Raw genomic sequence first — 12821 nt, 5'->3', positions numbered from 1 at the left:
AATATGGAATCCATGAATAATGAGGATTGACTGTATATTAAAATAAAGTGCTCCAACCGGTTCTTCAGGAGAGTCAAGCACTCACCTCAATCGATATATATGAATTTCTACATAAAGGGCATTGAAAAGCATCATGTGCGCTGGAATCAAGGGCAGCTTTAAGAAACTGAGAGGAGTTATTTGTGGTGGGTTGAACAGTGTCCTCCAAAAATTCACGTGTACCCAGGACCTCTGAATGTGACCTTATTTGGAAATAGCCTGCAGAAGAAATTAGTGAAGGACCTCCAGATGAAATCCTACTGGATCAGTGTGGCCCCTAAATACGATGACCTAGGGTCTTTACAGGAAGAGGAGAGGACACAGAGAGACACCCCGAGGGAAGCCATGTGAAGACAGGCAGAGATTGGGGTGACATGACCACAAACCAAGGAACGCCTGGAGCCACCAGGAGCTGGAGAAGGCAGGGAGAGATTCTCCCCTAGAGACATTGCAGGGAGCATGGCCCTGCCCACAGGTTGAGTTTGGGCTTCTGCCTCCAGAACTATGAGAAAATACATCTCTATGGCCTTAAGCCACTCAGTTGGTGGTAATTTGCTATGGCAGCCCCCGGCCACTAATGCAAATCATACAGCCATTATGTGTGGGATCTCCAAGACCAAAAGCAAGGCTGAGCTAACTCTGCCACTGCGTGAGAAACATTGCTTCCAGCTCAAATGTCTATTCTGGCCCTACTTTCCTCATGGCTGGGTGAACCCCAAGGGCCATCTCCAGATGCCCAGGAGAGTCAAAAGGAAAAATCATAAGAGGCTAACATGAAAAGTGGCCTTCAAAGCGCCTTTGGCAGTGACCAAAGTGTGCGCTCTGCATTATGTAGGTAAAGGGACGCACCTGTGTCCTGGTAGTGCCAGCCCCCCGCATAGAATTCCTCCAGGAGGGCAGGGGGTCGCCACGTCTGAAGGAGGAGATCCACCTGGTGCTGCTTTCTCCAGCTCAAGGACTGGCACAGCATCTCCCGGGCCTTGTCCAGGTGGAAGTCACGAGCCCGCAGGAACCGGAGAATGTGCTCATCTTTGGGAATCTGAGAGAAGGAGAAAGCCCGTAGAATGGTATTCCCTAACCCAGTGGACAAAATTATGGAGAATGAGTAGCTCCTGTCTTATCTGCAAAACACTTAGCTGGGAAAAGGACCATACACTTAACCATGATGCAGTCTAGGGGTGAACTGTCAGGAAAATCTGTGAGTTTGGGCTGCCTGACGCTCCTCCCTCCTCATGTACCTCTTTTCCTTTGGGGAGCTGCTTTTCCTCCCCACTCCCTAGCACCCATCCTGGCTTTAGCTGGTGTTGCCAATCAGCACTCCACTCTCATGGCCTCAGGGGTGGCACAACCCAGATTTAAACCCAATTTAAATCAGAAGAATGGGTCATGAACCCCTTTCTCTGCAGTGGCAAAGGTGAGCCTGCAAGCCACGGGCAGCCACAGCTCCAAGCTCAACCGGGAAGTAAATCTGACGGGGATGAAGCAGAAGCAAACAGATACAAGAGCTCAGGGGTCCCGACCATGCGTGAGTCCTGGTTCGGGACATCCCTGAGGCAGGTTGCATGGGCCCCTGTGTGAGGCTGAATGATGTTCCTTCAAAATTCACATCCACCCATAACCTCAGAATGGGACCTTATTTGGAAATGAGTCTATACTGATATAATTAGCTAAAATGAGGTCAAAATGGAGTAGGTGGGCCCTACTCCAGGAGGGGAATTGGGACACAAACAGGACAAACTGGGGGAAGAAGGCCATGGGATGATGATGGAGGCAGAGACTGGAGCGCCGCATCTATCAGCCAAGGACTGGCGGCAGCCACCCGAAACCAGGAGGGAGGTGGCATGGCAGAGACCCTCCCTCAGAGCCTTCAGAAGGAACCAACCCTGCCCACACCTTGATTTCAGACTTCTGGCCTCCAGAACTGTGAGAATAAGTTTCTGTTGTTTCGAGCCACTCAGTTTGTGGCATTTTCTTTCAGCAGCCCTAGAAAATGAATACACCCTGCTCAACAGTTATATGAGCCAATAAATACTCCTCTCCTTATTTTCTGTCTTGACTCAAGCTGCATTCCTACCACACAGAACCCAGAGACTAACTAATAGGCTGAGGTGACAGGGTAAGACCCTGCCAGCTCTCCTTCCTTCCCTTAGGCAAATAGCAACCCAGCCCCAATGAAAGCTCCCCTTTTCTGAGTGCTCATCCTGAGCCAGACATGACTCCAGGCACTTTATGTGCGTTGTCCCTTGTAATTCAGTCCAGATGGCATATGCCAGCATCATCCCCCTTTTATAGATGAGAAAACAGGGCAGATAGGTTAATCACAGCCCAACATGAAAGTACTCCCTGTCTGCCCCCCTGTCTCCCTTGTCTGCCCCCACCCCAGCGTGGGGAGGGGATAGGAAGGAAGGGCAAGCTCGAAGTTCTTATTCAACAGAGCTGAAGGTCAAGTCCATGCTTGGGACCTACATGCACAATGGACATTCATGTGATGGGGCTTAAGAGTCTGGAGCCATTTTTGGTTGTCACAGCTGGGGAACAAGAGCTCTTGGTATCTACTGGTGGAGGCCAGGATGCTAATCAGCACCTTGCAGTGCACAGGACAGCCCCACCCCATAAAGAACTGTCCAGCCTCAAATGTCAACAGTGCGGAGGATGAGAAAGCCCGCGATCAGTGGTACGCACAGCACACGTTATAGATACATGAGACAATACATAATAAAAAGACAAAACGGGCGCCTGGGTGGCTCAGTTGGTTAAGCGACTGCCTTCAGCTCAGGTCATGATCCTGGAGTCCCCGGATCGAGTCCCACATCGGGCTCCCTGCTCAGCAGGGACTCTGCTTCTCCCTCAGACCCTCTTCCCTCTCGTGCTCTCTCTCTCTTATTCTCTTTCTCTCAAATAAATAAAAAAATAAAAAATAAAAAAAAGCAAAACAGGGGAAGTGGGTGGGGGGATGGGGTAACTGGGTGACGGGCATTAAGGAGGGTGCTTGAAATAATGAGCACTGGGTGTTATATGCAAATGATGAATCACTGAATTCCACCTCTGAAATTAATAATAACAGTATATGTTAATTAAATTGAATTTAAATTAAAAAAGAAAAAAAGAAAGCAAAATATGTTTCCAGGATTGCTAATTACATCAGCGTATTCACCTGGCCCTTCCTCCCCCAGTGCCTGAGGTGAGTAGCTGTCATTGAACATGCTCTCGTAGACCCCAGCTCTGCACCCACCTTGCCTTTGTGGGTCTCCTGCAGCCAGTGCCGAAGCTGGATCAGACAGCTCTCCTGCACGGGCGTGAGATGGCCCAGGTACCTCTCAATGTAGTCTGCATCCAGCTTGTCCTCTGCAGGAGAAGATGGGGGAGTTCAGGACCAGAGGGCAATACCACTCTCATCTCCACGTGGTCTACCCTTTCTGGAACGCTTGCCTCACTGGCCGCCTTGGATCTGAAACATCGAGTACAGTGGCCCTTTCACCAAAGAATAGCCACATGGGTTCCACATCCTCCAGTCTTGCCAACCCATTTCCAAGGTGGTTCTGAAAACTCATGGTAGGGCCAGCCTGGATCTCACTATGGCAAGTGACGTGTCCTTTGACCCTCGGAAATCCAGATAATTCCCACCCCCTGGAGCTGTCCTGCCCTCTGAAAATATTAACAATATGTACTCATTGTTTCTAGACAGGCGTCATCTCAGTGAGCTCTCCCAACACCCCTGTGAGGCGGGCACACTACTGTCCCCACTTCATGGAAGACAAAACTGGGGCCAAGAGAGGTTAAGTAGCAAGTGAATGCATGTGGTGCACCCAGCATAAAAGAGACAGTCAGTAGATACAGTTACTTTTGTCTTCCCACTCCCATCCCCCTTGTGGGTTTGAGGCTTTTCATAGACAGAGCCCTGACCCCAAAATATAGCCCAGGAGCTGCATAGATCATCCCCAGTGTTCAGTCCTGTCCTACACAATTGGGCTGTTTGGGGTCAGCATGTGCAGGCATTTAGAGGCTGGGCTCCAACATGGAGGTCCTGGTGCCCACTCTTAACTGCTGGGGTGGCAGCTGTTGGCATGGTGAGGCACATCAGCATGTGAGCATCTCAGCAGTGGGTAAGCGGTCCACAAAGAGCAGCCCCCATGAGTACAGCCCATTCTCTCTGTGCACAATTGGAAAACAAATGGAATGTGTGCACAACCAGTAGCAGGATCCAATGGTTCCCTCTAGAACAAAAAAATCCAGGGCTGGAGGTCAGTAGGCATCTGGGTAAGCAGAAGCAGGAGAGATGCTGGTGGTGTGCAGTGGGGGAGCCTCAGAGTGGTCCGAAGTGAAGATGCTGGATATGGGAAGGGAGCATGGAGAGGATGAGGGCGAAAGCACAAGGGAGGCAGGAGATACCAGCATCCTTCCGGCCTCTATGCAGCTGTGAAGGCCCCTTTCTCTTGAGCACAAAGGCCCAGTGATTCAGGGCAGGATGGAAGGGGCATGACTCTGCCTCTCGCCAGCCATCCTGAGCACCTGCCTGCTGCTGGACAGCACAAACAGACAAGGAAGGAAAAGCCTGGTGCAAAATGAGTAGGGCACAGGGCTTGACCACCGGATAATGTGCACAAGAAGGGGCAGAATTTTTAATTTAAAAAAAAAAATTTTTAATTTTAATTTTTTAAAAAATATTTTTTAAAAAAATATTTTTAAAAAATATTTTAAAAGTGCATGTACCACAGCAGCCAGCTAGTGCATATACAGTTGGTACAGATTAAATGTTTGTTGAATAAATGCATTTTGTTCTCCCTAAACACTGCCCCAGATGTATTATTGGTTACATGGCATATCTCCAAGAAAGCCAAGCCCTACACTTCAGTGGCCCCAAAGGAGAGACTAAATCATCGTGAGCACTAATGCATACGGTTAAAACTGAATTCATGGGGTATGTGTAGTTTTGTGTCCTAGGGTTTTTTTTTAATTTTAACATTAGATTGTGAACAGTTCCCATGTCATCAAAAGCCTAAAATATGACAAAGGGCTAATTGCCTTCAGTACAAAGAGCTCGTACAAAGCAGTAAGAAATCAGTGGGCAAATAGGAAAATAAAGTACAAGAACAGAGATTCACAAAAAAGCAATACAGAGTCACTAAGCACAAGAAAATAATATTTGGCCCCACTCATCTACCAGTGGTCACTTTTTGCTTTCTGAAAGATTTTATTTATTTGAGAGAGAGAGAGATGGAATGCATGAGAGGGGGTTGGGAGGGTGGAGAGGCAGATGGAGAAGCAGACCCCCCTGCTGAGCATCATGACCTGAGCCGAAGGCAGACACTTAACCGACTGAGCCACCCAGGCACCCCTCAGTTTAAAACATTTAGTAACAGTCTTGTGGGGAGCCAGGGTGATGTCAGGAATAGACTCAGCTATGCACTTTTGGGGGGAACACTGATTAGTACGACCTCTTTGTAGGTCTAACTGGTAAATCTGACAAAATTTTGGCTGCATATAACCTTTGACCCAACAATTCAACTTAAAACATTTTATGCTACGTATATACTCATATAAAAATAACCTTAAGTAGAAAGATATACTATATTATTTATATTTTTTTAAATGGGAAAAAAATAAAATTTAAAAACAGAAACCTAAATGTCCATCACTAGAAGTTTAGCTAAATTAACTAATCAATAATCAATAAATGTTTATTAATAAGTAAGTTATGGTACAACCATACCATGAAATACTGCAAAGTGCTGAGACAGAAGCAATGACACAGAAGACTTCAAGCAACATTAAGAAGTGAAAATAAGCAAAACATCCAGTAGAATGTATAACATGCTTTCATTGACTCAACGTAAGTTATACACATATGCATGCCTGTATATATGTGTACGTATGCACATATTATGTGCATATATATGCCTAGATAATTTTAGGAAATATGAACACAAAACTATTATGGCCTCAAGGAGAAGAAAGGAATCTTACTTCCTAATTTACATCTTCCAAGAAATTTGAATTTTTTTTTAACATGCATTACTCATATAATTAAAAATAGTTGAGAAAAAAAAACAGAGAAAAGGGCAGCCCTGAGGCACCAGATCAGGTCAACTCCTGATTTAGAAATAAATCAGTTCTGGCTCTTGGGCCAGAAGGAAGACAGGGTAAAGCAGCGGGGAAGGGAGGAAGCTGAGTCATTCCAGGTCCCAGACCCGTTCCCAAGGGGACCCGAAGCAATTCTCCCCCGCATGGAGTGAGCAAAACCTAAGCAGGCTTTTGGGGACTGGGTGGTGGTGGGGAGGGGTGGCCAAGGGCACAGACCTGGCCAGATGGCCTCCACCGCAGGGACCTACCGTCTGTAAGAACTGTCTCAGGAGCAGGGCCTGGGGCGCTGCCGGGCCTGTCAGCCTCCAGGGAGCCAGGATCCCTTGGGCCAGCCTGAGAGCGGTTGTCCTCCTCTCGGACAGGGGCAGGCGTCCACCGGGGAATGTGAGAGGTGCCCTGGGAGATGAGCTCGTTCAGGTAATGCTCAATCACCTCCTTCCCCTGGAAGCCAGAGAGATCAGAGGCACGTGAACACCAGGACAGGAGCGTGGAGGGGGGGGTAAGGGCGTCAGCCTGGGCGTCACCCTCAGCTGGCTGCAGTCCCAGCCCTGACACGTGGCTATTGAGCTGTTGAAATGTGGCCAGTCTGAATGGAGATGTGCTATGGGATTTCCAAGAGTTAGTACAGAACAAAAAAATGTAAAATAGTTCATTAATAAGTTTTCTATGGATAACACGCTGGATAAAATATATCGTTAAAATGAATTTCACCTGTTTCATTACACGAAAAGGCTTCTCTCCTCAGTGATGGGTCTGAGATCTTTACACAGCAACCATTTTAACCAGGACAAAGCACTACAGAAAGCTCTTCCTCTGTCCAGAGTTCACTACAGAAGCCCCAAACATCAGGGGGCTTCAGGATAATGATAACGGTGCCTCCATTACAGGCCGGGTAGTTTCCACTCATTATCTTGTGTGTTATGGTCATTATTAGGATACCCATTCTATGGAAGAGAAGACTGAGGCCAAGGAAGGTTAAGGATTTATCTTGCCCGATGTCACTGGGGTTGTCAGGTGGTAGAGCGGGTTCTGTGTACCTTCCTCCTTGTGACTGACAGGGGAGCCCACCCCTTACCCTCTTGACGTTGGCTGTGTACTGCTTCATGGCGATCTTCTCCAGGGCATTTTCGAAGCCAAAGAAGGACCGGATGTCGAGCGAGGCACATTGCTCGAAGCAAGTCCACTCTTCATTCTCAGGGTGGACCTGAAAGCCAGGCAGGGGTGATGACAAGGTCTCAGTGTGGGGGATGCTGCGCCCACCCTCCCGCCCCAGAGGCTCTCTTGGTGATGTGGGCCCAGCCAGAGCAGACAGCAGACAGCACCTAGAGCCCTACCCGGAGAACAAGGGAAAGTGTTAGAGAACAAAGAGCCTTCTCATGAGAGGACGGGAGAAAGTGGGTCTGGTGTCTGCATGCCTCTCCCTTAAAAACTGATATATAATAATATATTTAAATGAGTAATATATTTAACATACAATTATATATAAGCAAGTTAAACACAATTAGTATATATTCTAGATATATATTTTAAAGTATGTATTGTTATATATTTATATATATTATATATATGTATATGTGTGTATATATATGTATTATATATATATATACATAAAAACAAGGACAAACTTTGTTGACACAGCTACTACGCAGACCCAGGCTTAGTACTTCTCAGACTTCCGTGGGCAGAAACATGACCCGGGAGTCTGTTAAACGTGCAGATTCCTAGGCCGAATGGGTCCAGAGTGGGGCCTGGAAACCTGCATTTCCCAAGCAGCCTTGGTGATGCTGATTCATCTGTTGGCTGAACTCACTCTGAGAAATATTGCACTAAAAATGATTTATAAAAAGCTGCCACCCACTCAATCGTTAAGCGTCTGCCTTAGGCTCAGGTCATGATCCCAGGGTCCTGGGATCGGGCCCCACATCGGTCTCCCTGCTCCACAGGAAGCCTGATTCTTCCTCTCCCACTCCCCCTGCTTGTATTCCTGCTCTTGCTATCTCTCTGTGTGAAATAAATAAATTAAATCTTTTAAAAAGAAAGGTAACACACCTACGGGGCTTAGTATGTGCCAGGCACTCTCCTAAGGGGTTTGGATAGTTTACTTCCTTTAATCCTCAACACAACCTATGTGGTAGGTGCAATCATTAACCCCATTTTAAAACAGATGAAGAAACTGTAAATGAGGGTGTGTTTCATGGAGGAAGGAAAGGAGAGAGAGAAGAGGAAGAGGGAGGCAGGTTGCCAGGTTTCGCCAACAAAAAACAGGATGCCACATTTGAATTTCAGATAAACAGTGAATAATATTTTGTTAAGTATGTCCCAAGCAATACTTGAGACTATTTAAACAAACAAAAAAGTGGGCACCTGGGTGGCTCAGTCGTTAAGCGTCTGCCTCCGGCTCAGGTCCTGGGATCGAGTCCCACATCGAGTCCCACATGGGGCTCCCTGCTCCGCGGGAAGCCTGCTTCTCCCTCTCCCACTCCCCCTGCTTGTGTTCCTGCTCTCACTGTCTCTCTCTGTCAAATAAATAAATAAAATCTTTAAAAACAAACAAACAAACAAAAAAGTATCAGCTGTGTATCTGAATTGCAGATGGAAGCCAGTGTCCTGCATCTTGTAAAGGCCAAGGCCCTGGGGGCAGAGGAGGGGGATCTAGGCTGATGCAAGGACTGGGGGCGCAGGCTCACGGTGTAGCTGCAACTCTCATTGACCACCACACGGCTGGCGAAGGTCTCGTTGTGGGCCTCGATGAGGAGGGTCCTCTCCCTCCAGTTCAACACGTTTCTCTGCACGAAGACTACGTGCTCAACGCCCGCAATCTGCAAGGGAAGGGCAGTGGGGGGGGCCTGCAGGATATGGAGATTTCGCCGAGACCCCGTGCGCCTGCCCACCAGCTGGCCCGGATTCTGTACCACGCCCTCCACCCCCAGACCCTGAGACCCCCGGCGCCTGCGCACCAGCCTGGGCCCTAGTCCCCAGCCCATCAATCAATTCCTAGGACTTGGTCCTTCCCAGACCAGCCCTACACCCCAGTACGCCATACCCCCATACCGGCACCTACACACACACACACACTCCGTCCGCCACCTGAACCCGCCCCCAGGTCCCCCACACCCCTTCCAGTCCCCTCCTCCGCGCCCCCCCAGCCCCTGGGACCCTCCTCCTCGCCCACCTTCCGCAGCAGCCGTGGGGCATCCACGCGCAGCCTGCAGCTCCGCTCCACCACGTGCACCGCCCCGTCGGGGCTGCGGGACTCGCGCAGGACCTCGCTGCCCAGGAAGACCGGGATCTGCGGGCAGGTGGGGAAGCGCTTCTCATAGGCCTAGGGGCAGAGCGGGAGTGAGTGCCAAGGGGGCTGGTGGCCCCAGAGAGGCCCACTGCTGCTGAGGCCTGGAGCTCAACCCTCCTCCTTCCTGCCTGGTGGTTGTCTCATTTACAGGAGCAGAAACATGAATTCCTGGCCTAAGATAAGAGCAGTGACCACTGCTGTTTTACCAACAAGACATCATTTTAACACCTGTTTCAGAGCCGTGACACACGAGCGCATGAGCAATGATTTGGCAAATCACTCTTTGGCTCTGCGTTTGAGATTTCAACCTCAGAAGGAAGAGTGGGCTTGCCTGCGGCATTTCAAAAGAAGGCATCTTTCAGGAAAAAACACGACATAATCCAACACCTCTTCGTGACAAAAACACTGAACAAGTAAAGAATAGGAGGGAACTTCCTCAATCTGATAAATCACAGTCAGCATCATGTTCAATGCTAGAAGATGGAATACTTCCCCCCCTGAGATCGGGAACAAGGCAAGGATGTCCTCTCTGGCAATGTCTGCTCAACATTGTCCTGGAAGTTCTAGTCCTGGCAGTTAGGAATTAAAAGAAATAAAAGGCCTCCAGACTGGAGGACGGGAGTCTGTGCCCAGTTCTGGAATTGCCAGGGAAAGAGCCACTGTGGGGTAAGCCCTCATCCATGGCTGACTGTATCCAAGTGGGGTCTGCTCCAAGCGCCTGTCACAGCCCATGTGCCAGGAAATCGGGATCAAAGCAGCTCCAAAAATAGTGCGGGCGTCTGAGGACAGCACCTCCTCCCCCATCCCTCAGGGCTCCTCCCAGCTCAGAAGGGCAGAGGGGGGTGGGGGCAAGAAGAAATGGAACTGTGCCCGGTGCCCTTGGTGTCACCCCAGGCCCCACAAGGCCAGCGTAGTGTGTCTTCCTGCCATATGTTGAGCCTGGCTGTCTCGTACAGACACCGCAGACACAGCAGGGCTGGAATAAGGAGCCCTTGTTCCCCAGCGGAGGGTGCACCGCGAGCAGACATTTGCCCACTGAGGACAGAGCTGCATAACAGAGTGGGCAGATCCTGTGGTGGTGGGCCAGCTGCGAGAGTATGAGGCTCAGCTCCACCTACTCCCAACAGAGGCAAGTCCTTTCCTCCTCTAAGCCTCTTTCACCATCTGGAAAATGGGTACATAACCAAGTTTGCCTCCCAGAGTATGAAACCAGGCTGGCTAATGCAGAGCCTGGCTCATTTAAAGCAAACAGAATTTTCATTCTCCAGGCAACAAGACTCAAATGACAGCAGAACACAGGTTTGCAAGAACCACAGACAGCTCCCTACCAGCCATATCTGAGTACTCCCTTGTCACCAAATGTAGGAGGGAGCCAGAGGAGGCGGCTTGAGCTTCCCTCCACCATAGGAAGAGGGATGCTGACATTTTTTTAAAGTATGTGGAGGGAAAGGGGTGCATGTCTCAGAATTGGACAAGCTCAGTTCATGTCTCTGCTACTTTCTCGCTGAGTGGCCTCGTGAGCCTGTTTCCTCATCTGTAAAATGGGGTGGCATCCCCATTTGACAAATGAAAGAACTGGAACGCAGAGAGGCTAAGTAACTTACCCAAGGTCACACAGTGAAAATTGGTAAACCTGGATTTGAATCCCAGCATGGCCCAGTCCCCATTCCCTCGGAAGGGCTTTGCTCTTCTGGGCACCTGGGAAACAGCCAGGCATTGTCCCCAGGGCCGAGTGATCACGATTTCCCCCTTCTCCACCTTTAGTACTTCAACTCCTATTCGCGCATGGCCACACTGTCCCTGAGTTTCTGCACTCCCTCTAACTGTAGAGTCTCTCCTGCTTCCCAGATGAAATGACATACTCAGAACAGGCCTGGATGCCCAGAACCTGTCCCACACTCCATACTGTGGCCCACCAGGTCCCAGGCAATCTCTGCCATCAGCCACCTTCCCTCTGCTCCAGCCACACCAGCCTTGCTGTTTCTAGAACACATTTTTATGGGTTCAGTTGTGCGCCAAGCCCCCCCAATAAAATCCATGTGTCCTACGTAGTTTCTCTGAATGTGACCTTATCTGGAAATAGGTCCTTGTAAATGTAATTAGTTAAGATGAGGTCATACTGGGGGGGGGGAGCAGATCTCTAATCCAATATGGCTAATGTCCTTATAAAAGGGGAAATTTGGTCACAGACACGCATACAGGGAAAACACCATGTGAAGATGAAGGCACAGGTCTGGGTGATTCCTCTACAAGCCAAGGAATGCCAAAGATTACCAGCAACACCAGAAGCTAGTAGAAAGGCATGGAACAGATTCTCCCTCAAGCCCTCAAAGGAACCAATCCCGCCAACACCTTGATTTCAGACTTCAAGGCTTCAGACTGTGAGGTAAAACGTTTCTGCTGTTTAAGCCACCCAGTATGTAGTACTTTTAAATGCAGCCCCAGGACACTAATGCACCTACCATCTGTTCCCACCACAGGGCCTTTGCATGAGCTGTTCCCTCTCCTTGGACCACTAATCACTTTACTTGACAGTGAAGGAGGAGGGAGGCCTGAGTAACTGGGTCTTCCAGAGGGTAAAGGGACCTGGATCGGGGACTAAGGAGATGCTCTGGCTTCAGGGACTCATCCGTGCTAGTCCCTCTTCCTGGAACATCTTCCCCCACCTTCTCCCCTGCAAGGCTGCCTCCTTCCCTATTCTGTCCTTTTAGCTTATTCGTTTCCTTGATACCATTTATCACACCCTTCAGCTGTATCCTAGCTCACATGTGGTGTGCTGAAGGCCTGGGCTGCATGCTTTTTCCACAGCACTAACCTCATACGTGTCTGTCTCAGCTCTTGGCACACAGCACCACTAATAAATGCCCACAGGCAAAGAAAAAAATAATTTAAACTTGTCTATGATCCAAAAAGCCCCCAAGAAAGGTGTCCCCAGAGGGGAATGACAGGCTGTGGAGACAGAGCATCTAACTGAGCTTCACCAGGCTGACTTCCTGTTGTAACAAAGCTCTGGGTAGAAGAGCTCTGTCTGGAGCCACCAGATAACGGTGGATGGCGGAGGGCTGGTCGGCAGCAGAGGCTGCTGGGGCACAGCTTTTCCTGACCCTGAAAGGGAAGGTGCTACCTTTCTCAAGTAGCAACGATGGAGCTAGGCCAGGCATTGGGGCGGGGAGCAGATCAGAGCTCAGGTCCCATCTGGAAGGCAGGGGCCCCTATATGAAGAGTCCATCCCAGGGCTATATCTCCTGCCGGAGAGTCCCCCGGGGTTGTGAGGCCCAGTGTCAGACATTGTTGCTACTGACATTTATGGGGCACTAAACCGCATCATTTCTTTGTATAGTGCCCCAAGATGGAAACTAGTATTTCCCCATTTTACAGAAAGGCAAGTTGAGGCTTGGGAAGGCATCACACT

The 12821-nt window shown here is 49.3% G+C and overlaps 1 protein-coding gene across 1 annotated transcript in view; it reads right to left on the bottom strand.

Moving 5' to 3' along the window:
• Window positions 1–12821, bottom strand: part of SEC14L5 (SEC14 like lipid binding 5) — a 39938-nt gene that overhangs the window by 15561 nt on the left and 11556 nt on the right. Inside the window, exons 3-8 of the mRNA XM_027611800.2 lie at window positions 9293–9442; window positions 8808–8939; window positions 7196–7324; window positions 6369–6561; window positions 3272–3384; window positions 889–1078 (exon numbers count right to left, since the gene is read on the bottom strand). Of these exons, the coding sequence (XP_027467601.1) occupies window positions 889–1078; window positions 3272–3384; window positions 6369–6561; window positions 7196–7324; window positions 8808–8939; window positions 9293–9442 (907 nt within the window). The remainder of the gene's footprint in view (window positions 1–888; window positions 1079–3271; window positions 3385–6368; window positions 6562–7195; window positions 7325–8807; window positions 8940–9292; window positions 9443–12821) is intronic.

The sequence above is a fragment of the Zalophus californianus genome, chromosome 10 (genome assembly GCF_009762305.2).
Source record: "Zalophus californianus isolate mZalCal1 chromosome 10, mZalCal1.pri.v2, whole genome shotgun sequence".
NCBI classification, from domain to species: domain Eukaryota; kingdom Metazoa; phylum Chordata; class Mammalia; order Carnivora; family Otariidae; genus Zalophus; species Zalophus californianus.
This window is presented reverse-complemented; position numbering and strand designations above follow the sequence as displayed.